General features: G+C 38.9%; 1 protein-coding gene across 4 annotated transcripts in view; it reads right to left on the bottom strand.

Annotated features, from left to right (window-relative positions):
* The window catches only part of LOC129762552 (dopamine receptor 1), a 306,279-nt gene that overhangs the window by 85,025 nt on the left and 196,566 nt on the right, over nucleotides 1–24,688 (bottom strand). The window contains exon 1 of one of the 4 annotated variants that reach the window (XM_055760962.1): nucleotides 19,445–19,795. The exons of the other annotated variants lie outside the window; for them this stretch is intronic. Coding sequence (XP_055616937.1) covers nucleotides 19,445–19,465 — 21 coding nt within the window. The 5' untranslated portion in view covers nucleotides 19,466–19,795. Of the gene's footprint in view, nucleotides 1–19,444; nucleotides 19,796–24,688 lie in introns of those variants that run through there. 4 annotated transcript variants of the gene reach the window in all.

The following is a 24,688-nucleotide window of genomic DNA, read 5'->3' as shown; positions in this document are numbered from 1 at the left end:
ATAACGCTTGATATTTCACAGATATTCAATTGTTTATCTAATGAAAAATAACATTTTATTAATTGCGATAGAAGCGTAGAAATATTCCGTATCAATTGATGCAAACATCTTTCCGATCCAGTAAGAAATGTTCGAGTTATAAGCATTTGGAATCTTTCATTTTTTCCTGCATGTTCTGTGTTTAGGTTTTCATTTTACCCCCCATATACTCCGGTTAGACGTAGTCCCACGTCAAAACGAAAAGGTGCATTCTTCACCATAGATTCTATGGGACCATATATAAGGACTCGAATATATGGTACTACTGCCAAAATGTTTTATAATACAATTACAATTTTTTCCACACAGCTGATGATTTGGTTTGGGGGAACTTTTTACTCCCTTACCCAGCCAGACCCTTTGGAAATATAAAAAAAAATTTTTTGTACCGCGCGTAATAAAATCTGAAAAAAAAATCACAAATATCTAGAGAAGCCGTAGAAACACATTTGAATATGAATTAGAGTAGTACCGAATCTCTAAACCCGAAATTTTTGACGTGGGACTACGTCTAACCGGAGTATATGGAGGATAAATGAAAACCTAAACACAAAACATGCAGGAAAAAAATTAAAGATTCCAAATACTTATAACTCGAACTTTTCTTACTGGATCGAAAAGATGTTTGCATCAATTGATAGGCAATATGGCTACGCTTCTATCGCTATTAATAAAATGTTAAGCGTTATCTAAAGGCCCTAACTACCTCGTTTTGATTGGCCCGATTCACGGTTTCCCCAACACAGCCATCAAAATCAAGCAGCGTTAGAGAAATAGGAATTGCAAATACTTCAAAGTCGGGGGTATTTTTGTTCCGATTGAAATGTGTTTCCCCAACACAGACTTCAAATCCAAGGAGCGTGAGGAAATTGGCATTGCATGTACATGTATTCACATGTAAGTCGGGAGCATTTTTGTTCCGACTGAAATGTGTTTTCCTAACACAGACTTCAAATCCATGAAGCGTGGAGAAATTAACATTACGAAGACATGTATGTCGGGGCCATTTTTGTTCCTACTATATTGTGTTGCCCCAACACAGACTTCAGAACCAAGGTGTCTGGGGAAATTGGCATTGCAAATTCATGCAGATCGGGGTTTTTTTCCGACTGAAATGTGTTTCCCTAACACAGACTCTGAACACAAGGAGCGTGGGGAAATTGGCATTGCGAATACATTACGGGGGTATTTTTGTTCCGATTGAAATGTGTTTCCCTAACACGTACTTTAAATTCATGGAGCGTGGGGAAATTGGCATTGCGAATACATGTAAGTCGGGGGCATTTTTGTTCCGATTGAAATGTGTTTACCTAATACAGACTTTTAAACCGAGGTGTCTGGGGAAATCGGCATTGCAAATACATGCAAATCGGGGGCATTTTTGTTCCGACTGAAATGTGTTTGCATAACACAGACTTCTAAACCAAGATGTCATCATAACAAACGTAAAAGGACTGTCATTAAATTTACTTGTAACGAACAACATAATCTATCACAATGCGTGAATTGTCTTATATGTCATTATACAATCTTTTTACTCACAAAGCAAATATATTGAATTCTATTGAATTCGGAAATTGTTTCATTTGTGGAAGCATCCATACCTCTAACGCTAAAGATCACGAGTTAAATTCTCCGCCCGACATTCTTCCAAAAATGGAAGTAAAAGTGACGAACCAGCTAAATGTGTTGAAAGTCACTATAATAGAGAAAAATATTGTTTCATTCAATCAAAAATTTAATCAATGCAAATTAAAAAATGATTGCTAAGCTAGGTAGTCCCACGTCAACCTTGTGGTTATATCATAGATATAACGTACCCTTTTTTTTTTCAAAATTTCAATATTTATTTTAGTACTTTTTCATGAAAATTTCTTTTGATAATTTTTCTTAGTACTTCTTAGTAAGATGCACATTCAGTTTTATTTTTATTTTATCTCGATGCTTTTGAGGAAGGCGTGAAATAAACGGAAAAGTACGTTTTTCACTATACATCATTTGTTAAACCACATATGGGTTTAACCAATATTTCTTATTTAATATCCTATACATACAGCTGGTGATTTGGTTTGGACGCACTTTTTATTCCCTGACCCGATCAGGCCCATTGGTTCTTTGGTGCATAACCTCATGGAATGGGCCAATAGCGCCTCTACAGAGGTTAAACAAGCTCTGAAATGAGTGCGATCAACGCCCAACGAGAGACCAACTTTGATCATCCGAAAAATTAATCGTCTTCCAATAAGCCGAACGTAATGAAATAGTAAACAAATTTTCCAACAATTATCCGACTTACAAACCCGTCCAGTAATTAATCATGATATTTTCGACGAAAAAACAATTGAATCGAGCAAATTTTCGGCCCATCCCATGCCACATTGATATTATGTAGGTCCGCTGGAAAATAATCATAATATCCACCATCGCACGTTTCAAATGTTATTCCAAATGGCTGCAGGCCATACTGCGCCGATGGTTTCAAAGAATCGCAGTGAAGTTCCCTCACGTTCGCAAGCTTTCGTCATCACAACGAAACTACAAAGCTGCATAAAGTTAGCCGCATCTGTTGTTGGAGCTCCTCCAAGATATAAAGAACGAACTCGCGCGGAAAGAGGCCCGTGAACGAAAACAAATTTTGAAGACAGTTTTCGGGACATTCTGTGCCCGGAAGAAATTTGTTTGTTCGTGCCGTTATCAGTGTAATAAAATAATTCAATTTCTGTCGGAGGACTGTGTGGAGACGGGACATGGAACAAACAATGGAAACTGGAAAAGAGATTTTGGGTGGCTAAAATTGCAACGTGCAGCTGGTGTTTGATCAATGGAAGTAGTATTCTTTGAATATTGCCCCACCCAACGGTTGCCGTCACGTTTCGACTCTATCAGTCTGTTTCCGGAAGAAATACTAGAGCTGTGCACGGCTGTAAGATATTCCGTGCTTTTCCTGAAATATTTACTTACATTTAAGGGAATTGGCGTGCTCCGTTTGCATTCGTACACTTGATTTACACGATTGAAGCTCCCATCCATATTCAGTAAACTATTTCTTATTGGATTTCGTAGCAAATCATGAGAGAAAAATAAAATATAAACACAGCTACAGAACTCCTAGCGCTCAGTCAGACAGCAATATTGCTGCTGTTGGCGGGAATCCCAGCAGAAGTGTGAAAAACATACAACAATGGAAACAATTGTTCAATTCCAACACAACACAGCAGGTTCCATTCTTCCATCGCCCTTGTTTGTTGCCCATTGAAAGCACATCAATGGACTTACTTTTCCGCCCGGTTGAGTGGAAAAAATATCCTACTCTTGCAATACTCTGCCTGGGTGAGCAATGCGCTTCGGTTGCTTTTTCTCGATTTTCCATTGGCATGAAACATGGGAAATGCAGATGGAGTGGGTTTATGTTTTTTTCAGTATGTATTTGAAATCTGCGAAAAAGACGGAAGGAATGAGGAAGCTTAATACGGAACTTTTTTTAGTATTCAGCATGAGCCACTGTGGGTGGCTTGTTGATAGCTTTCTCCGTAAGTGCTCAATCAAATTAGTCAAGCTGCCAGATCTGTATGTTTTAGCCCCAATGCCAATATCTGTTACACACATCAAATAACGCCCTCCTGTCCTGTGCCCCATCCGATCCGTTTGCTAACCATCAACCAGTAACAACGCATCGTACGTCTTAATCAATTTCATTGGTAATTCCACCTCTCTCGAGAGGGCTTTGATTTTCTACGAACGTTCGGGCAGTGGTTGGTAATTAAGGATTTATGCTCTTAGCTTCGCTTTATGTGGGTCGTCTGTGGACCATTTGATCGATAGCTTCAGCTCCCAGGATGAAATCGCCGGACACATGGGAAAATCTTCCATCTTCATGACTGTATCGATTTACCCAAAAATGTGTATTTAACTTGATAACAGAGCCCTGCGGTTGGCAACGATTTGAAGCGCCCTATGTCTTCGCCTGAGATACTCCATCAGTTCGTTGGTGATTAATACACATTAATACACTCGGTTTCACAACTATAGAACCACTCATTTTTTATAAGTTTCCAGATATAAGTAAGAAAACGGTTGAATTGAAGTATGTAGTGTAGAATACAACAACGATCTTCATTTATAAGATTGGCCATTTTAATATTATTGTTGTGTTCAGGCGCGAAACATTAACAAAACCAAAATTTCAGTGTTTCATAACTATAGAACCAGATGGAAATACTCTCACCCCTTTACAAAATTAACGTAAATTTAACATGAATTACAATAACTTTCTAATTCGTAGATCATCCTTAGTTTTCAATCAGTTCAAATAACCCATTCGGGGTGGTTATGACCATGCTGCGCCATGTTCTAGTGTGTATCTCGTTCTACGCAGAGGATACTGCTCGATCAAGCTCTTTAAATCACTCATACTGCTTGTTAGCTGTATCTACTATTTAGTTTAGTTTAGTTTATTTATAATTCATGACTTAAGACTAATGTCTTTTTCTTGCCATATCGGTAGCATGTACGTATAACACCATATGCATTAACATTATACTTATACAACAAAAATTACTTGAGATTGAAACCTCTGTGGGAAAAATGAAGTGCAGCCTTTCTTGAACATTGCGTCCGAACAATCACGTTTTCAATCAAGTGGGAGTGAATTATAATACACCACACTCTTCACGAAAAACGATTCTCCATAAAGAACAGTGTCATGAAACGGAACAACGAAACCCATAGTGCGTCTCCCTCGTAGCGGCGTAAGCTTGGAAGAAAGATAATTTGGTGTTCTCCGATTCCGAATCTTTTTCAAGAACAAACATGATCTTAAAGCATGAAAGTTGTGAAAAGGACAACCCAGAAGAGTTCCTTGAAGATGACGTACTGATGTTCATCGATTTATGTTATAAACATACCTTACACGGTCATTCAAAGCAACTTCATATTTAGAAAATTGTCCCATGGTCATATTCATGTAGATAACATCTGCAAATATGAAGTGCGGTAACAGCAGTGATTTAAACAATTTTAGCTTCGTTTGCATAGACATGTCCTCCGTGACTGCTCGTAAAGTCCTCAATCCGCTGTAGATTTTTCCGCATTGACGTGAAACAGATTTATCCCATTTTAGATTGTCTTGAACCACTATCCAAAGATTTACTGCTTCACTGGTGAGCTCGATGTTATTATCGTCAATTACCAAATCTGGTTGTATAATGCACTCGTCCCTGTTCACTCCAAACAGCGAAGCCTTGCTTTTATTTTGGTTTATAAATAACTTATTTCTCATAGCTCATCGATGAAGTCTAGTCAGATCCTCATTAATCAGATGTATCAACTCAGCAGGCGACTCATCAGGACATATACAGAAAGCTGAACATCATCAGCAAACATTTTGGCTTCACAATACCTCAATACGTTCTGAAGATCAACAATGTACATCACGAAAATAACTGGTCCAAGCACGAAGCCTTGCGGAACACCGGATGTTACAGCAACCGATTGGGAAACCTTTCCATTACAAACAACCACTTATTTCACTCAGATAGGATTAAATCAATGATATAGCTGTGTTGCTAAAGAATTAGCGATTAACAACTTGCTGCATAAACGAGTGTGTGAGATCGTATCGTATGCTTTTGAGAAGTCCAACAACAACAACATCACTTTATTCTTGATATCAACGGCTACTGCGATGTCTTCATAAACGTCAAGTAAGGCTGTTTTGACGCTCTGGTCTTCTCTGAAACCAGCCTGCTGATTAAGGTTAAATCTTTTGATATGTATTCAAATCTGTCTCTTGATTAGCTTTTCCAAAGTTTTAGATAATCCATACAGAAGACTTATAGGACGCAAATTATTAATTGCGTTGATGTGCTTTTTCTTGCGAAGTGGCAATACTTTCGCTTTTTTCCAGAGAGATGGAAACACTGCATCAGCAAGAATGTTATTGAAGAACCAGGATCAGCGATCAACGGAAGAATTCCGTCTACACCAGCCGCATTTGATTTGATCTCGTAGATCGCATTTATAACCTCATGAGTAAGAATGGGTTGGAATTCTAACCTAGTGGCGTTTCCTCCCCAGCGTTGAACAATCGAGTCTGAAGGTCACGAGCAGTAAAATTATCCGAATATGATGCGTTAACGGAGTCCGGATCGAAAAGACATTCTTCATTTTCCTTAAAATTACCAACGCCTAGTGTTTTGACGATCACCTATCATTTGATTCCGGTTGAGCAATTGAATTAAAGGGCTATGCATAAAGTGCTGGTTTATTCCGTTATTTTGAGGTGGAAATAAATATAACACCACTTTGAAAATAAGTATTTATTTACTTTATTTCCAGTCCAAAATCGAAACAAATGTAATTAGTAGTGTGTTGCTTCGCCTTTCTTCACAATAACCTCTTGCAGCCTCCTTGGCATATACTGAATGAGGGATTTTACCGTGTTCGGAGTAATTTTAGCTCACTCGTTGATGATAATTTTTTTCAGATGTCCAGCAGTTTCAAATTTCTTGCCCTGTGCAAATACATTTGCTGACAAAATTCCCCAAGCATTCTCAATGGGATTTAAGTCCGGACTACACGGTGGCCAATCAAGAACAGGAATGTTATGGGCCTTTAGAAAGTTTTTGGTGTTACTTGCTGCATGACATCAAGCGTTATCTTACTGAAAAATAGCATTTTCGTTCATAACGTCTTCCATAAAAGGAATCAAAACCTCCTCCAGCAGTTCGCAGTACTTCTCGGAATTTATTCTTGTTGATATGAAGCAGATTGGAGTTTTCCCAGCGTCACTGATGCCTGCCCAAACCATTACGGTTCCTCCTCCGAAGTTGCGAGATTCTCTTGTTAATTTTTTCTTCCGTTTATATTGCCAACAGTCAGCAGAACCGTCAGGACCGTTCAAATTAACCTTTTTCTCATCGCTGAAAACCACTCTAGACCACTCTTCATCCCAGAATTGGAATTTCTCGGCGAAATTCAGTCGTGCCTTCTTATGCAGAGGAAGTAGTCGCGGTACAGGTACGGATTTCCTGTACGAAAGGTTCGCGTCGGAGCTTAGAACTTGACGGATACGACGACTGGTTACTGAAATATTCATTTCAGCTTTTATCTTTGCTGATGAAAGTTTAGACTCAACAGCGAGGCGCTTGATATGTCGTTTGTCCCTATCTGTTAAGCGAGGACGTCGCCTGGGACGCTTCTTTGAGACGTACTGAGCACCCAACCGGATATAGTTTGTCACGGCAACTCTGCTCGTTCCAATTCTACGCGCTATCTCGCGAGAGAAAATCCTTCCTCCTTCAAAACATCGATTTTACCATTACCTTCTCCGTTAAAATCGTTCCCCTCGGCATGGTCCTTGAAAATTGGAAAAATATATTACTTAAAATGTGTCTATGCTTTTTTCAATTATTGCTAACAACCTTTAATTGACTTGACTCCCAGTTTTCGTCCCAGTCTTCGAATTACACTAACGTTAAGCGTAAGTAAACGAGCTAAACTATGTAAACGACATGGTGGCGTTATATATATATTTCCATCTCAAAATACACAAAACAAGTGCTATTTGCTTACACACACACAGTTAAAGCTCAAAAGGTTTCCATTATTTGGCTGTGTATACTAGTGTGCGTACAATAATAAACCTACGGAATTGACAGTTACACTGATGCAAAAGCTAACATCAAAAATGATTGTGGCGTTATATATATTTCCACCAGTGTAGATACTTGATCAAAAACAATAACGTCATCAGGCTTGTTTGTTATTAACAGATCCAAGAGGGAACATCAACTATCGTAGAAATGAGTTCTATTCGGAAATTATCAAATTGTTTTTGATGCAAAAATAACAGTAAATGATTCTGAAATACTTAGTTACACTTCTTACTGTTAATTCGGGTCTATGGTAATCTATCTAAACTAGAGATGAGCCATCCGCTCATGAGCTGTTCCGAAGAATCGACTCTTTGAAGTGAGTTGACACGGAACGGCTCGCAAAAAAAAACAATACAGCTCTTCAGCTCACTTTGGTAATGATGCAGGAGAGAAAAGAGCTGTAGAATTGCAGCGAGTGTGTGAGCTGTAAGATTCAAATGAACTGACCGCCTCTCGCTCTTCGTGTTATGACATCAGTTCAGTTTCAATTGTTCCTCATCTTTTCAACTGTTATATTCGCGTTGACGGCGTTGGCAAAGCTCAATTGTTTACCAGCTTAAGGGGCGCCAAAATAATAATTGACTTTCAGGCAGAATGAACACGTTTTTAAAATTAAAATTATGAATGAAAATTCACTTCTGTGCATTAAATTAGTATTCTATTTCAATGGAAAACACTTTGTTTGCAGGCGTTGAAAAAATCTCATAACAAAATTGTTTTTTAAGGACAACTTTATATTCAGCCATTCCATGCCAACACGATATAGCGGTTCTCAGATTTTCGTCAAAAGTGGTAGTTTTGTTCTTTATCACAAATTATTAGACCCGTATTTTTTTATTTTTTTGTTAGGGTGACCATTCTCATTTTAGGGTGGTCCGAAGAATCTATTTTCTCGCATTTTTGCCAAAAATTATTTTTTTCAAAAATTCATAACTTTCGAATTACTGGACCAATTCAGGCATTCGACATATTAAATTAAAGCCAATTGGCTGGTCTTTTTTGGGAAAATACTGCAGTTGCAGAAATTTTAAATTATGTCTTCGTTATTATTGATTGTATTTGTTTTTTATAGTTTTCATGGTCTCGGGACCAAAGGCGCTATATTATTTTATATTTTTTCTGGAAAGTTGAGGATTTTTCACATAATGTATCTCGAAACTAGGGAGGCGTTTTTTTTCGTTGTTGAATTATGATTTTTCAAAGTTACCACGTATTCAGTTTTCGTTCAATATTTCTATGCGACTAGACTGGATGTATGTGACTATAATCTAATTAATTGGTAAGTGTGTTATTTTTTTAAAAAAAAGCTAGCTAGTAGGCTTTAATTTGATATGTCGATCATCTGAATTGGACAAGTAGTTCAAAAGTAATATTTTTTTGGGAAAAAAGGGAAAAATGATTTTTTGAACCATCAGGCAACTTTGAAAAATTACCGATGGTCCGAAACATCATTTTTTCCCATTTTTCCACTACAAAAAAATATAACTTTTCATCTACTAAACCGATTCAGATGATCGACTTATCAAATTAAAGCCAATGAGCTAGTATTGTCGGAAAAAATATTACACTCTGATTAAAAATGGATTTTGTTTTCGTAATTATTGATTATATTTGTTTTTTATAGCTAACATCGTTTCGGGACCAAGGGTGCTCTATATTTTTTATATTTTTTCCTGAAAGCTGAGGTTTTTTCACATAATATATCCGAGTACCAGCGAGGTGTTATTTTTCGTTTTTAAGTTATGATTTTTCAAAGATAACACGTATTAAGTTTTCGTTCAATATTTCTATGCGACTAGACTGGATGTATGTGACTATAATCCAATTAATTGGCAAGTGTGTTATTTTTTCAAAAAAAGATAGCTAGTAGGCTTTAATTTGATATGTCGATCATCTGAATCGGTTCAGTAGTTCAAAAGTAATAATTTTTTTGGAAAAAGTCATTTTTGGGAAAAAAGGGGAAAAAGTCGTTATTTCGAATCACCCTAAAATCAGAATGGGCACCCTAACGAAAAAATAAAAAAATGCGGATCTAATAGTTTGCGATAAAGAACGAAACTACCACCTTTTACGAAAATCTGAGTACTACTCTATCGGTTTGACATGGAATGGCTGTATTATAATGAAAACTCTCACAAAAAATGTTGAAAATGTGTACACAAATGGTTAATTAAGAGTCACGAATACGTGTTTCAGGTAATTAAATAACATGGTGTGAAAAATTTCATTTAAATTTAATCATTTTAAAACTGGCTCTGTGTCTTCTAATCTGAAGATCACACTATCGAGTTGGGGCCCAAATTGAAAGTCGTCACCAGATTGAAAGAACAGCTCTTTTAGATGATCTGAGCTGTTCATCATAATGAGCTGGATTGCACGCCTCTAATCTAAACCAGGCCTTTTTGAGAAAATTCTCCCCAAACCATCAAACTGCCGCCTGCAAAGTTATCAGTTGAAAATCCTTCCAGTATGAAGAAATTCTATTCAAGTTGAATTTGTTTTTATCAGAGAAGTTCTCCTGAAATAGTGAAACCCATAGGATTAGCTTCCACATTGGTTTTTGGACTCGCAGCTTTGGAGATGGTTTTTTTAATTGTTCGTGCCTGAACACAACAATAAAGTTCAAATGGCCAGTCCTACAAATGAAGATAGTTATTGTATTCTACACTGTATACTTCAATTTAACCGACTTCTTGCATATCTCTGGAAACTCAGAAAACATAAATGGTGCTATAGTTGTGAAACGCAGTGTATCAACAGCAGTCAGCCAGCCGAATCTTTGGGCTTTATTAGTGGCACTCTACCGTTGGATGGCAGCCAAGCAAAGCTCACACACAGCTCGGATTGCCTGGCAGTGGATCGGAACCGAATGGATCTTGCTGTTGCCCTTGGCTGTGGCATAGTAGGGGGAGGGGGGACTTTTTGGCATATGCGTGTGGCCTTAACCGAGGCGAGATCTCGTAACGGAAACCTTGGGTGAATGTGCATGCGGGAACCTTCCGTTCATTGGGGAAGTGTTTCAATTCGCGGTAATCATTTGGACATCGGATCTGAACGGCATTAAACACATCATCATCTCGTAAACGGAAAACATCAATTAGTAACACATTACATCGGCACTATCGGCCGCATTTTGAGCAGCACAGTTGTCGTTTTTTAACCCATTCAATCATTCTTGAGTGGGAAAATAAGCCATCAAATTTTGAATTTAGTAGAATTTTGAATAGAGAGAAGAATGATCTAAATGATATCCAATGCAGAATCACAACAGTTGCGTGATTAATTTCGATGAAACGAAGCTGTACATTCAGTAGAATCTTAACTATGTTCTCGGCCGCAATTGTTCGTTGGTAATGTATACAGTTCTAGGTTTTTAAATAAGAGCGCTACAAACATTTTTTTTAATAAAACAAAAACGGTTTTGAATATCAATGAAATTCTTAATTCATGTGAAAGTACATCTTGCGGTGCCGTCCTGCTGAAACCACATATTGTCCGAGTCCATATCAACCGATTCGGGCCAAAAATATTCGGTTATCAAGAGATTCAAGATTCCCATTCATAGTGACGTGCCGGTCTTGATAATCGCGGAAGCAGTACGGTCCAATGACGCCGCCGGACCATAAACCGCACCAAACGGTATTTTTTGGGATGCAATGGTGACTCATGGAGTACGTGTGGATTGCTGCCTGACTTCTTGGACTATAGGGTTTCTTAAGTACCAATAATCGAAATTACACCAATAGCTTTCGTAAAAAAAACACAGCTTGGTTGTTTAACGGTTAATCATTCTTCACAGAGTGCTCGTCTGAGTGTTGTGGAATTATTATATATCGAATTCGAAAGATCCCGAGAGAGATTGTTTGCTACTCTGGAGCACCGAAATCGATTCCAGGTGAATTCAGGAACAATTTATCACTACCGAAAATTAAACTGATTCATCCAAAAGGTCAGTTCGTCTTGCCGGAATGTTCTGCGCTATTTTGCCCTTAAAATTATACTCTAGTCTGCTTCGCCAGGATCCACCCCAATCACCGGTCCCCTCCGGGAACAATACATTACACTTTTCCACCTATACAAGTAAATCCTTTTTCACCGGAATACCCGTTGTGCCTGTGGAGGCAAGTAGAACCAGCTATTGTTGCCAATTTTATGTCATATTATACGAACATGTGCAGAATCAGTTATCCTTTTTTAGATCCCCCTGCGGCGCAACCACACCACGCTCCCAGGCATCTTCCGGTATCCCGACAATGCATTTGAAAATAATGAAATATTGCACTTGTTCGGCTTCCTCCTATGCTGGGAATATTTGAGTTTCTGTTTCATTTTGTGTCGATTCCAACTAACATGACTAGTTTCGTTACATGTTCGATGATTTCGAAAGGCATAATTGTATTTGAAGAATTAAAAAAAAACATCAGCGGAACAATTAGATAAAAATCACTTGGTTTGACATTCATTGGATTCGGGGAGCGACTCATCTCTCGGCACATAATTTAGTGCGGCTCCATTGGAGAGCCGCTTGACGCGGCATTTCGCACCCCCACACTTTACGATCCACTTTGGGCTCCGTTTATATTCCTGTCAGGAGGCTGTCCGCTTCCGTACTCAGCTAATAAAAACCACTTTTTTATTTTCATTGCGCTCTTCTCACAACATCAATCATCGCAGCTTGTTCATTTGATGAATATTTGCGACTCCGGATGAGTTTTTCCCCGCCGGCACTCGGCAGTGGAAAAGTCATGAAGCACCCGGAATTATTCAAAACATTTTCCGCGAAGAGAAGAAAGAACAATGAGACAGATTCACATGCTTTTTTTCCACGACAGACTGAGAGGAAAATTGTGTCTTCCAGTGTGCGAGCATTTCGACAGTGTTTCATTGCGAATGCGGTTTTCACACAACTTGATGATGTTTCGCGTATGTGTGACTGAATAATTAATTCGTCGAATTTGTCAACATTGTCCCAACGGTTGGGCACCCACGCTCAAGGACCGAACGACGGAACTTTTGATATGTTGATGCGGTTTTGCTTGGTTGGGAAAAATCTGAGGAGTAGAAAGCTATTCCGGCAACTCCGGAATAATAAAACTGCAACATTCTTTACGTCGGGAGGAAAAAAGCAATTTTACATTGTATTCATTCTTTTGATGTTGGATGATTTTTGTCTTGGAGTATGAAGCCATATGAATGGATAGAAGGCGAAAACTGGGCGATTCCAAAATATGTGACAGTAGATATGACGGGTTTAGAAATTGTATTTTATAAACTGGAAACGGGAGGAAGTGTATGTTCTTCAATGACCTTGTCTTATTTTAAGCTGTTCACTATCTCTTCTTCGTTCAATAATATTTTACCACTGGATCATTTTTCAGGTTCAAACAAGGGAGACTAAATCTGGTGGATAAGGGATCAACTCTAGTGAAACTGAAAACATTTGAAATCATGGCTGAATACTGAAGGAAGGTCGATATGTGTGGGTGCCAAACGAGTTAAGAAAAAAATAAAAAATATAAGAAAAATTAAAAAAAAGGAAAATAAGGAAAACTGGAATAAAACGAAAAAATAGGAAAAAAAGAAAGCCTGAAAAATGGAGAAAACCATAAAAAAAGACGGAAAAATATGAGAACAGAAAAGTAGGAAAAATAAAAAAAAATGGGAATACAGGTCGGACTCGATTATCTGGAGTATTGATTTTTTTTTCACTTCGGATAATCGAATCATAAAAAAAAAACAAAGTTCTCCTGGTAAACGTAATATAATCATGATTAGCTCTTATTTATTAAACGGTTTTATCTAGTTTGACCCGTTTGTATGTTTGTGACTTTGTCACTTTTTAACTTTGTAATTTTGTCTGTAGCGCTGTACCACAATAATAGAAATTTAACACCCTTCCTGTTGACCGTTTGATCTGAAACTTGGATTACATCTTTATCTCTGGTGTCATTATAAAACTGCGTATTCTTGAAAATCCATGATGGCGGCCTGTACAAAATGGCAGATTCTGGACATATTTCCTCAAAATCCCATCAATATGGGTTTCCCAAAACCCCATCAATAGGGGCATCGAAAGAAAGAGCTTGATCAATAGAACACAGTTATTTATGAAAAATGATGAAAAAGATGGCGGCCGCTACAAAATGGCGAATTACATATTTTCTCAGAACCCTTTCAATTTGTATATCAAATGATTGACTAGTAGAGCAAAGTTGTTTATGAAAAATGCAAATCCAAAATATATATGGCACCATCTTGTGGGGGCGGCCATTATGGATTTGCATTTTTCATAAAAAAAACTGTGTTCTACTTGTCGAGCCCTTCCATTTGATATCCATATTAATGGGGTTGTGAAAAAATAATATCAAATCATAGACAACACAGAAATAACATGAAGAATTTTTCAAAAAAAAAACATTCAAAGATGGGTACAATAGGAAAAAAGTAAAAGTGAAAAGAATAAGAATTAGAATAAGAATAATTTTTTTTTCCAAAATATATATTTTTATCAAGGCTCCTATGGCGTTAGCCTGACGGAGTTCAATATTTTAACAGTTTTTCTTATTATCTATGTTAGTAATATGTAACCGATTACTCGAGGTTAGTATTACAAGTGTTCTCGTAATTGGGATGTTGCTGTCTCCAATGCTCTGTACGTGTGCCCGACACGGGATACTTCCTATTTGGATGCAGCTGACCATTAATCAGCAACGCCCCCCTAGTCTGTACCCCATATCTAGCGTGGTGCGTCTTCTCGACTCGAGGAATCCAGGATATAATGGTCACTAACCGGCGCAATCATCAGCTCGTGTAGAGTTGTCATGAGCGGTACAACCTTTGGCTCTTGTTGAATCATCAGTGGACTGCACAACCTTTGGCCCGTGTATCTGTAAAGAGTGTGTGTATGTATTGCCGCGACTAAGTAAAAGTTTATCGATCGGATAGGAGGGATATAAAACGGGGACACAACGAAGGAAACATCATTAAACGTTGACATCGGCGTTTCTGAGGAACAGGTATAGATGAAGCAGAAGATCAGGATCACGGCTACCTAAGATATCCCGGACGGGGATATCCGATTGTCTGCCTTCTGCTCTCAGTGCTCTAGAGAGCTGAGAGCGAGCAGCATGGAACCGGATACACGACCAGACAACATGCTCGATGTCGTGGTAGCCATCGCCACAATCACAAAGATTGTTTGCTGCGAGCCCAATGCGATAGAGATGCGCGTTTAGGTTGTAGTGATTGGACATGAGCCGAGATATCACGCGAATGAAATCACGACCTACATTCAATCCCTTAAACCAAGCACTCGTCGAAACCTTAGGGATAATCGTGTGTAACCAACGACCGAACTCATCTTCACTCCACATGCGCTGCCAACTAACGATTGTGTCCTGACGAGGAATGTGAAAATATTCATTATAGGCAATTTGCCTTTCAAAAAGTGTGCCTTCTGAAGCGCCCACCTTAGCTAGCGAGTCCGCTTTCTCATTCCCCGGAATCGAGCAATGAGAGGGAACCCATGCTAAGGTAATCTTGAATAATTTTTCGACCAAAACACTCAATAGATGTCTTATTCTTGTTAGGAAATAAGATGAGCGTTTATCAACTTTCATTGAGCGGATTGCCTCTATTGAGCTGAGACTGTCTGAAAAAATAAAATAATAGTCGATGGGCAGTGTTTCAATGATCCCTAGAGCATAGTATATCGCACCCATTTCTGCGCCATACACGGAACAAGGATCTTTGAGTTTGAAAGAGGCACTGGAATTTTCATTGAAGATGCCGAAGCCAGTGGACCCGTTTATGTATGAACCGTCAGTAAAGAACATTTTATCAGATCCAACTTTCCCATATTCTGCCGAAAATATCGGCGGAATAGAATCGGAGCGTAGGTGATCTGGGATTCCATGGATTTTTTGTCGCATGGACAGATCAAAAATGACAGAGGAATTGCAGAAGTATGGGAAGCAAACTTGGTTGGAGATGCCTGGTGAAGGGTGCACGTCGTGGGTAAGGTACTCATGGTATAAAGACATAAAACTTGACTGAGGAGTCAGTTGTAGTAGATTTTCGAAGTTATCAATCACCAATGGATTCATGATCTTGCAACGGATGAGAAATCTGAAGAAGCGGGGGTACTCCTGCCAAAACTTCGAGACTCATCGTATGTGTCGAATGCAAACACCCCATGGCTATACGCAAGCAACGATATTGTATCCTCTCAAGCTTGAGAATATGAATCCTGGCAGCTGATCGGAAGCAAAAACTGCCATATTCTAACACTGACAATATCGTTGTTTTGTACAACTGAATGAGGTCTCCTGGATGGGCACCCCACCATGTTCCGGTTATTGTTTGGAGAAAATTGATTCTTTGCTGGCATTTCTGTTTCAAATACGCAATGTGTCTCCCCCAGGTACATTTCGAATCAAAATATACACCCAGGTATTTGAAAAACATAGAATGTTGGATCGTTTTGCCGGATAGGTGAAGCTGGAATTGAGCGGATTCGTGCTTCCTAGAAAAAACGACCATTTCAGTTTTCTCCGTAGAGAATTCGATACCCAGCTTGAGGGCCCACGTGAACAGATTGTTCAGGGTATCTTGCAACGACTTTTGCAGAGCGACGGGATTAGTACCCGTGATGGAAATAACTCCATCGTCTGCAAGTTGTCTCAGCGTGCAGTCTCTAGTTAGACAATCATCCATATCATTGACGTAAAAACTGTACAAGAGGGGGCTTAGGCAGGAGCCTTGCGGTAGGCCCATAAAACTGTAACGAGAAGATTTTGAGTTGCCATGAGAGAAATTCATGTGCTTTTCTGACAGTAAATTGTACAGGAAATTATTCAGAATTGGTGAAAGTCCACGATTATGAAGCTTCTCTGAGAGAATTTCCATGGAAACTGCATCAAATGCCCCTTTGATATCGAGGAAAATGGAAGCCATTTGTTCTTTGCGAGCAAATGCGATTTGGATTTCAGAAGATAGCAGCGCGAGACAATCATTCGTCCCTTTACCTCGGCGGAAGCCAAACTGCGTATTTGACAGCAAATTGTTCGTTTCGACCCACTTGTCCAAACGAAGTAGAATTATTTTCTCTAACAATTTGCGAATACAGGATAACATTGCAATCGGCCTATACGAGTTGTGATCGCAAGCCGGCTTGTTGGGTTTCCGTATGGCTATCACTCTCACTTGTCTCCAGTCATGCGGGACAATATTCAGCTCCAGAACTTGTTAAACAAGTTCAGCAAACGCTGTTTTGCCAAGTCGGGAAGATTCTTCAACAAGTTGAATTTAATCTTGTCCGACCCCGGAGCTGAATTGTTACATGAGAGGAGGGCAATTGAGAATTCTACCATCGAAAAATTCTCATAATCGCATTGGAGCGGAATATCGCGTACGACGCTTTGTGCAGGAACAGAATCGGGACAAACCTTCCTTGCAAATTTGAAAATCCAACGGTCAGAGTATTCCTCACTTTCATTGGTATGGTTCCAGCCACGCATTCTCCTAGCCGTATTCCAAAGAGTACTCATAGCGGTCTCCCTTGACAAACCATTGACGAATTTCCGCCAATATCCACGCTTTTTTGCTTTAATCAGACCTTTTAGTTTGGCTTCTAGAGCTTGGTACTTTCGAAACCATTCCACTAATCCAGTTTTCCTGAATTTTTTGAAAGCGGATGATTTTTCAAGGTAGACCTTTGAACACTCCTTGTCCCACCAAAGTGATGGAGGACGACGTCGGAAAGTGGTAGCAGGAACACGTTTCTTTTGAGCTTGAAGTGCGCTTTCGTAAATCAAACTCGATATAAAGTTATACTCTTCGAGTGGAGGAAGTTCATGAATCGAAATAATTGCTTCAGATATTAATTCCGCAAATTTTCTCCAGTCAATATTCTTCGTGAGGTCATACGCAACATCGACTGACTCACTAGATTTTGATTCATTGGCGATCGATAAAATTATTGGTAGGGGATCACTACCGTGGGGATCTTGGATTACCTTCCATGTGCAATCCAGGGATAATGAAGAAGAGCAGAGAAATATGTCTAGCATGCTTGCCCGTGCAGGAGGGTTGGCTATCCTAGTTGCTTCCCCAGTATTTAAAACTGTCATGTTGAAGTTGTCGCACAGATCATAAATCAACGTGGCTCGGTTGTCATCGTAGAGTGACCCCCATGCTGTTCCATGGGAGTTGAAGTCACCTAAGATTAACCGCGGCTCCGGCAATGCCTCAATAATATCAAAGAACTGATGGCGGCCTACCGTAGTCCTGGGAGGAATATATATCGAAGCAATGCAGAGTTCTTTGCCATTGATTTGTATCTGGCAAGCGACAACTTCAATGCCTGTAATCGATGGGATAGTGACTCTATAGAAGGAGTGATGTTTTTTGATCCCCAATAATGCGAATAATGTTGAAATCGTGAAAATTCAGCTCGTCGGCTGAACAAAGCCATGTTTCACAGAGAGAAAATACATCACAGTTAGAACTGTGAACTAAAAATTTAAATTGGTCTAGTTTAGGGATGATGCTTCTGCAATTCCACTGTATGACAGTGGTCAAATCCTTGACCTCTTGCGCTGAATTAGGCATCGAGGGAAATGAACGCTGCTAAAAAGCCACATTTTTCTTTCAAAAATGTTCTCACAACCGGAAGCAAACATAATACTATGCTTTTAAGAGGATCATTTATATTTGAAGCATTTAAAATGTTATCCACAAGGTCTGAAAGCGCAAGCAGGCCAGGTAGTGGCTGTTGCTTCGACCGCGAAAATGGAACTGACTTGTTCGTTGTTGTTCCGGGAAGTGCTGAGGACCCCTGGTTGGTAGCATGACCACGTAAACCGTGAGGTACTTGCTTCGGCCTATTCTCAGCACGTTCAGTTCGAGGCTTCATTCCAACTTGGGAAGTTTCGGTATTCTTTCTGGGGAGTGATGGAAAAGAAGTAATTTTTCTTTTCCTGATGGCACCCTGCGATGTACCGGAACATCCGGCATTGGGAGCGTCAGCAACAGGCAACAGGTCGTAAGAATAATATTAAGAATACAAAAATTAGAAAAAAAATAATATAAATAAAAAAAAACTAATTGGTAAATTAGGAAAAACATGAAAAAATGGGAAAAGTTCGAAAATAGGAATCAATAAAAAAAATTATAAGAATTGGAAAAAATAGTAAAAAAATGCATAAGAAAAATAGAATAAAATAAAAATGGGAAAACAATAGCGAATAGCGAATAGCGAATAGCGAATAGCGAATAGCGAATAGCGAATAGCGAATAGCGAATAGCGAATAGCAAATAGCGAATAGCGAATAGCGAATAGCGAATAGTTCTCAAATCATGCTAGTATTGATTTTGAGAACTTATTTTGTAGTCGTTCGAGTTTTGATCACCCATAATGACAGTTGTTTGTTACTTATCTATCGCCGTGTGCGCAAAAAGCTCAATGAAAAGGTTGTATTTTCATGTTGGTTTCCGAACGCGTGAGGATCAATTCACCACTAAATATTTAAAGCCACAGTGAGGTTTTTTTTCATGCTCCGAAAAACATATTGCTATTCCCGTTCACTAAATTCTCCCCGTTGGGATGATTGACGTCTGGCTTCATGGAGACACGCACCATATTCTCTTGGATTCGTGCAACCGACGGATATCATCCTATTTTGCTATCACATTACTCGCCGTTCCAGTTAGAGCAGATTTATGTTGTCACACGCGCTGAATCCATTTACCTTCAGCAGCAACCACTCCATCCACAGCCAACTCTCCGCGCTGACAATGGCAGCTCATCAGCACTCACAGCTTCCAATTCTCGCTAAAGTCCCGCACAAATATCTGGAAACTCAAACCCCTAACCTCAATCGATCCACACGCGAGAGTGTGAATCACACCACGAAAGCACTAAAACCGAGGGTAAACCTCCAATTAACCGTTGCCACAGCAGGGCCTAGCAAAACACCTCAACCGCGCGAATCGACTTCTTCGTAGTCGTACCACCGGTCCCGATAGAACTGTTTGGCCCGGCGGTGCCACCAGTGGGTCAAACCGGGATAGCATTGCGATATGGCAACCTTCGTCGAGGCGCAAGATCGTTGTCTGCCGTTCCGTTCGAGTGTGTTTCTTTTCCCGCTCCCAACTCTGAATTGGATAAGTGGATTGCGCTTTACCCCGCTTTACAACAATTGGATAACGAGGTTATCAGTTGCGATTTTTCATCTCCTCTCGCCGTTCGTCGCTCCGATGGAATCTGGAATAGATACAGAAACATATATCAATCCGACAACTGGATTGAGTACTGTCCACTGGAGTTGGAACGGATCGTATCACGATGCCACAAACGTGAGTGATTTATCATTTATCGGGTCTGCTGGGTTTCTTTGTCGAACAGCTGCTTGAGGGTATTTGCTAAAATAACTGACGTTTATTCAATTCCCTGACCGGAAGGAAAGGGTATTTTGCGTGGAGAATGACAAACTAGTTGCGGTAAGCTGTGAACAGTTGCCGATGTTGGGAGGGTCAGTGAGAGTGTGTGTTTCATTAGATGATTGTGTGACCTTCAGGACGTCAGTTGAAGCATAATCATCGAGTGATACAATGTTTAATGTCATAGGAAGAATGGAAGACTCAGGTGTTGGTTTTGGCGTAGGATTACGTCTTTCGGGAACATATTGGGGTACAAATTGGAAATCGAAAATTGAGCACATCGTGGAAATTGTCCAATTTAAAACGCTTATCATTTCATGATGGATTGATGAAATTTTTGCGTCAATCGATTGCGGCACTGCATAACAATTTTTTATATTGAAGAAAATAATATATGTCATGAAACTAACTATCGAACAATTGAAAAATCTCAACCCCTATCCTAACGGAAATACCCATTTCTGATTGTTCGAAATTGACAACACATGCGGCGGGTCCCTAACAGAGACATCAAAACCAAGCTGCCTGGGGGAGATCGACATTACAAATATATGCAAGTCGGGGGCATTTTCATAATTCAAGTAAGGTGAGTGATACGATTAAGAATCGTATAATCGTTCAAAATTTGGAACTTTAATGTTGATTGCTTCGTGAAATTTCATATCAACGACCGATCGTGTATTGTGAAAAATTTAGCACAAGTGTAAATGTAAAATTGTATATGGTAGCAGTTGTGTTAAAAATAACTTGATATATGAATCGATTTATTTAAATTTTCATAAATAAAAATCAACGTGTGTTCCCCCTAGAGAACGGGTCGTTTGGCAGAGGGCGGTTTTTATCATATCTCGTTCCACTTCGGTGTCTTTTATCTGATACGCACCATCCAACGACTGTTTACCATCATTCTGTCATCATTACTCGGTAAACACTGGTGGAGTGAACACACAATACCCAACAGCTAAACAAAACGGTCCTCTTCAGGAGGCCACCAAATCGTTATCAAAAAGTTTAACGATGTAATTCTTCAAACATATCCAAAATCAACAGATAGCCTAACAGAATCCTACGTCAACTATGCGGTCGTGTCTCGGACACAACCCTCCTGTGACTTTTTGTACTGAAACACAACTAGAATTAACCGCATTATAAATATCTATCGATCCACTGTTTCAAAACGTGTGCAAGCAATGGGAATGGCTCGAAAAGCTACTCGATGGATTCCTGGCTATTCTTTCGTCCGGATTATTTGAGATTTTTTTTAAATTATTTGTGTTAATCACTGCAGCTAAGAATTTATATAATATCTTCAATTGAGAGTGTTGATTGAAATACGTCAAATGAAAAAAAAGTCTTTGTTGTAATTGATGATAAGAGTATTGTCGTGTTTGAGGGAATAAATAACTTGCCAAAATTGTTGATGCGAAACTCATGCTGTGTTTTTCTGGGACCAGGTCGGTGTTATTTATTATGATCTGTTAAAAACGTACGAAACCATTATTGGGGAACGGTATTGAATTCAATTGATACGATTGGGCAGGGCACTACGCGAAAAAATGCCACAGTACGAGCGAGTTATTGACAGCATGACAACGCTCAGCCTCAGTTAAAACATATTTGAAAACACCCACATGGGAAGTCCTACCCCTACCCCAGCTATTGCGTTGTCCGATTCTGACATAGTCTTCCTGAACAGCAATCCCGTTTTATGTAGACATCGAGACATGGCTTGATTTGGGGATAGTCTCGAAAAAAAACCTCTGCCATAAGATGCAAAGAAGCTGTAACTCACGATGGAAAATATTTGCATGGCTCATTTTTGTGATTCTTACGCAGGACTACGTCTTCCATTAATGGTGTCAAATCAGAAAACATGTCACGTTTTAATGAAATAAAAATAACGTTAACAATGATTTTGCTGCGAATGGATTTGAATCGTTTGCATACCAATCGAATCAAAAGTTCTCTAAGATTTGTTTGATGAGCTATACATTAGTCTGAAAGTCTGAAAATGGTTTAAACTGATGAAAATTGGAAGCATTTCCATTTTCCCGTACATTTGTTCTATCCATTTGTGTGCTTACCTAACCGTGCTTTCAACTTTCAACCTTAAAAATAATGTTGTGACAGAAAATGCTAGTGCAATTTAATTTTTTTAGTTTTTAACATTTTTTTGATTTTTTTAGCGCAATACACTAAATTCTGATCTGTCAACAATTAGACTGTTTGAAGCCAGGTGGTGCGAACAAATTCCAGCATCCTCCATCGATTGCCTTTTTCAAGGCTAGAGACGAATGAACTTTGAAGTTTAAAGCCTCTATAAAAGAAAAAAAACAATAAAAAATCAACCAAATTGCGGCCCGGAGACAAATGCATCAAAATATTTTACCGTTTGAGTGCGGAGCAAAATATGCAAAAATGCGAATGGGTTTGGGTATATTTATAAAAGCTTTAGATTTTCAAGTGCCATTTTTTAAACCATCGAATGGACGAGCAATAAGCGATAGAATCTAGTATTTTTCAATCTGTACCCCCAATATGTTCCCGAAATACAAAATCTTATGTTGAAAGGTGCTCCTCGCAAGTCTCCGTTATCGAAGAAGAGAATTCTTCACAAGTCCCCGGGCCAACGGCAAGGCAACAGCATTTTTCAAAGCTTTTCAATTGCTTTGTTGCCGTCACCGTTTTGAAGGTACGTTGAAGGCTACTCAAAATTACATTAAAAACAAATCGGAGATGTTTGAGACAGCGGCCGTCGTGAAATTGTTCTACGTCAAAACATTATTTCACAGCTCCAATATCAGAAACCAATATTCGTGTTCAAGAAACAATGTTTAGATTAGTCAAGAATCAGTTAGTTATCAAATTTTGTTTCATTCAGTTTTTAGGATCCAAAGTGACGAACAGGCGAATTGAATAAAGTGATTTCGTAGTCCTACGTTAACAATGCGGCCGTGTTTCGGACACCATCATCTATATAATTTTTTTACAATGAAGATGCATTTAGATTGAAAAAAAAAACTAGAAGGGTGTTATATCTGTTATATAACCGCAAGGTAGACGTAGGACTCCCGTTGGCTCTGTAATCATTCCTTTGAAATTGCATCTGAATCTTTTCTCAATGAACGCATGAATAATTATTTCTAAAATTTGCTGAAAGTTTTTCTTGTTAGTGTGTGAGCGGATGAGTTTGAGTATGAAATTGTTATTAACATGAAATTCACTATTTCGAATTATTTTGAACTTGTTGGAGGTCCAGAAAAGAACCATTGGGTTATGCGTGGTTTTGCAGAATCAACTGATGAAGTTTGATACATAACTCTATTTCGTTCTCGTGAGAATAGTACACGAGAGTTTTCATGACCACTCGTAGCGGAAGCAGAATGGAAACTGATGCTCTTGGATACGATTGCATCACGGGAACCGAATGCGTAAATCTTCCTTTGCTCGAGCGCATTTGCATGCGAGTGAAAGAAGTCATAGCCTGTATTCGTTCGCGATAACGGTTTCTCCAGGTGCCTTGGCTGTTTAAAGCCTCTTTAAAACAAAGATCAGATCATATCTGCCTTGATTTTGAGTCCGTGTTCGGGAACATATTCCGATCACCACAAAGGCAATCATCATCAATGAGCTAGATTGTTAAGATTTCAATTGGCGATCTAACGTACAATTCTATACCTAGGCGGCGCTGCGGTGATGGTTTTAAATTTTACCATGAATCCAGATGTCTTATCGATCGTTTACATTTTGCGTTAGATCGCCAATAGCCTGTTTTCAAAGCAATTTTTAAGCTATTGGCGATCTAATGCAAAACGTAAACGATCGGTGAGACATCTAGATTTTGTTTTTAAACTAAGAAAATGATGATAATGTAACCTAAAACTCAAAAACAAATCTCGTATATTTTACTTCCGAGCTTTCCAAGGTAGTTCTCACATGCAGAAGCCATGCATTTTTCTACTTGCTTTTGATTGTTCTCTCGAATTTCCTTTTTTGATCCAACCATCTATGTAAATAAAAATGCAAGGCAAAATCTGTTGGTAAGCAGAAAACCCGAAGAAGGGATGGTCCGATTTTAGCCTCCTGTATTCCTGTATATCCTGTAAAATTTTTGGGAAATCCTGAAGGAAGGTCGGAAAATTCGGAAAATTGAATTCCCACATGTTCGAAAATTACATCATAATAAGCGTTGTTAGTTCATTCGATATTTGCGCTATCGAAATTGATCCTTGTTTGTAAGTGGAAATGGACTTTCATGCGAAATAAAGCATTTCCATATCTTATATCTATAAATAAAAATGGAAGGCCAAATGTGTTTGTAAGCGCAAAATCCGATATTTCGTTGTATTCGTCTCTTCCCGTAGATCAATATAGCGGAGATCAAAATCGGAAAATTCGGAAAATTGAATTCCCATATGTTCTACAATTAGCTTAGCGTTGTTAGTCCATTTGATGTTGGAAAAGGATTTTCAGACGGAATAACGCATTCCTATATCTTCTATCTATATAAACAAAAATGGAAGGCTAAATCGAGTAGTCATACCGAACGATCC

This window comes from Toxorhynchites rutilus, chromosome 1 (genome assembly GCF_029784135.1).
Source record: "Toxorhynchites rutilus septentrionalis strain SRP chromosome 1, ASM2978413v1, whole genome shotgun sequence".
Classification (NCBI taxonomy): Eukaryota; Metazoa; Arthropoda; class Insecta; order Diptera; family Culicidae; genus Toxorhynchites; species Toxorhynchites rutilus.
This window is presented reverse-complemented; position numbering and strand designations above follow the sequence as displayed.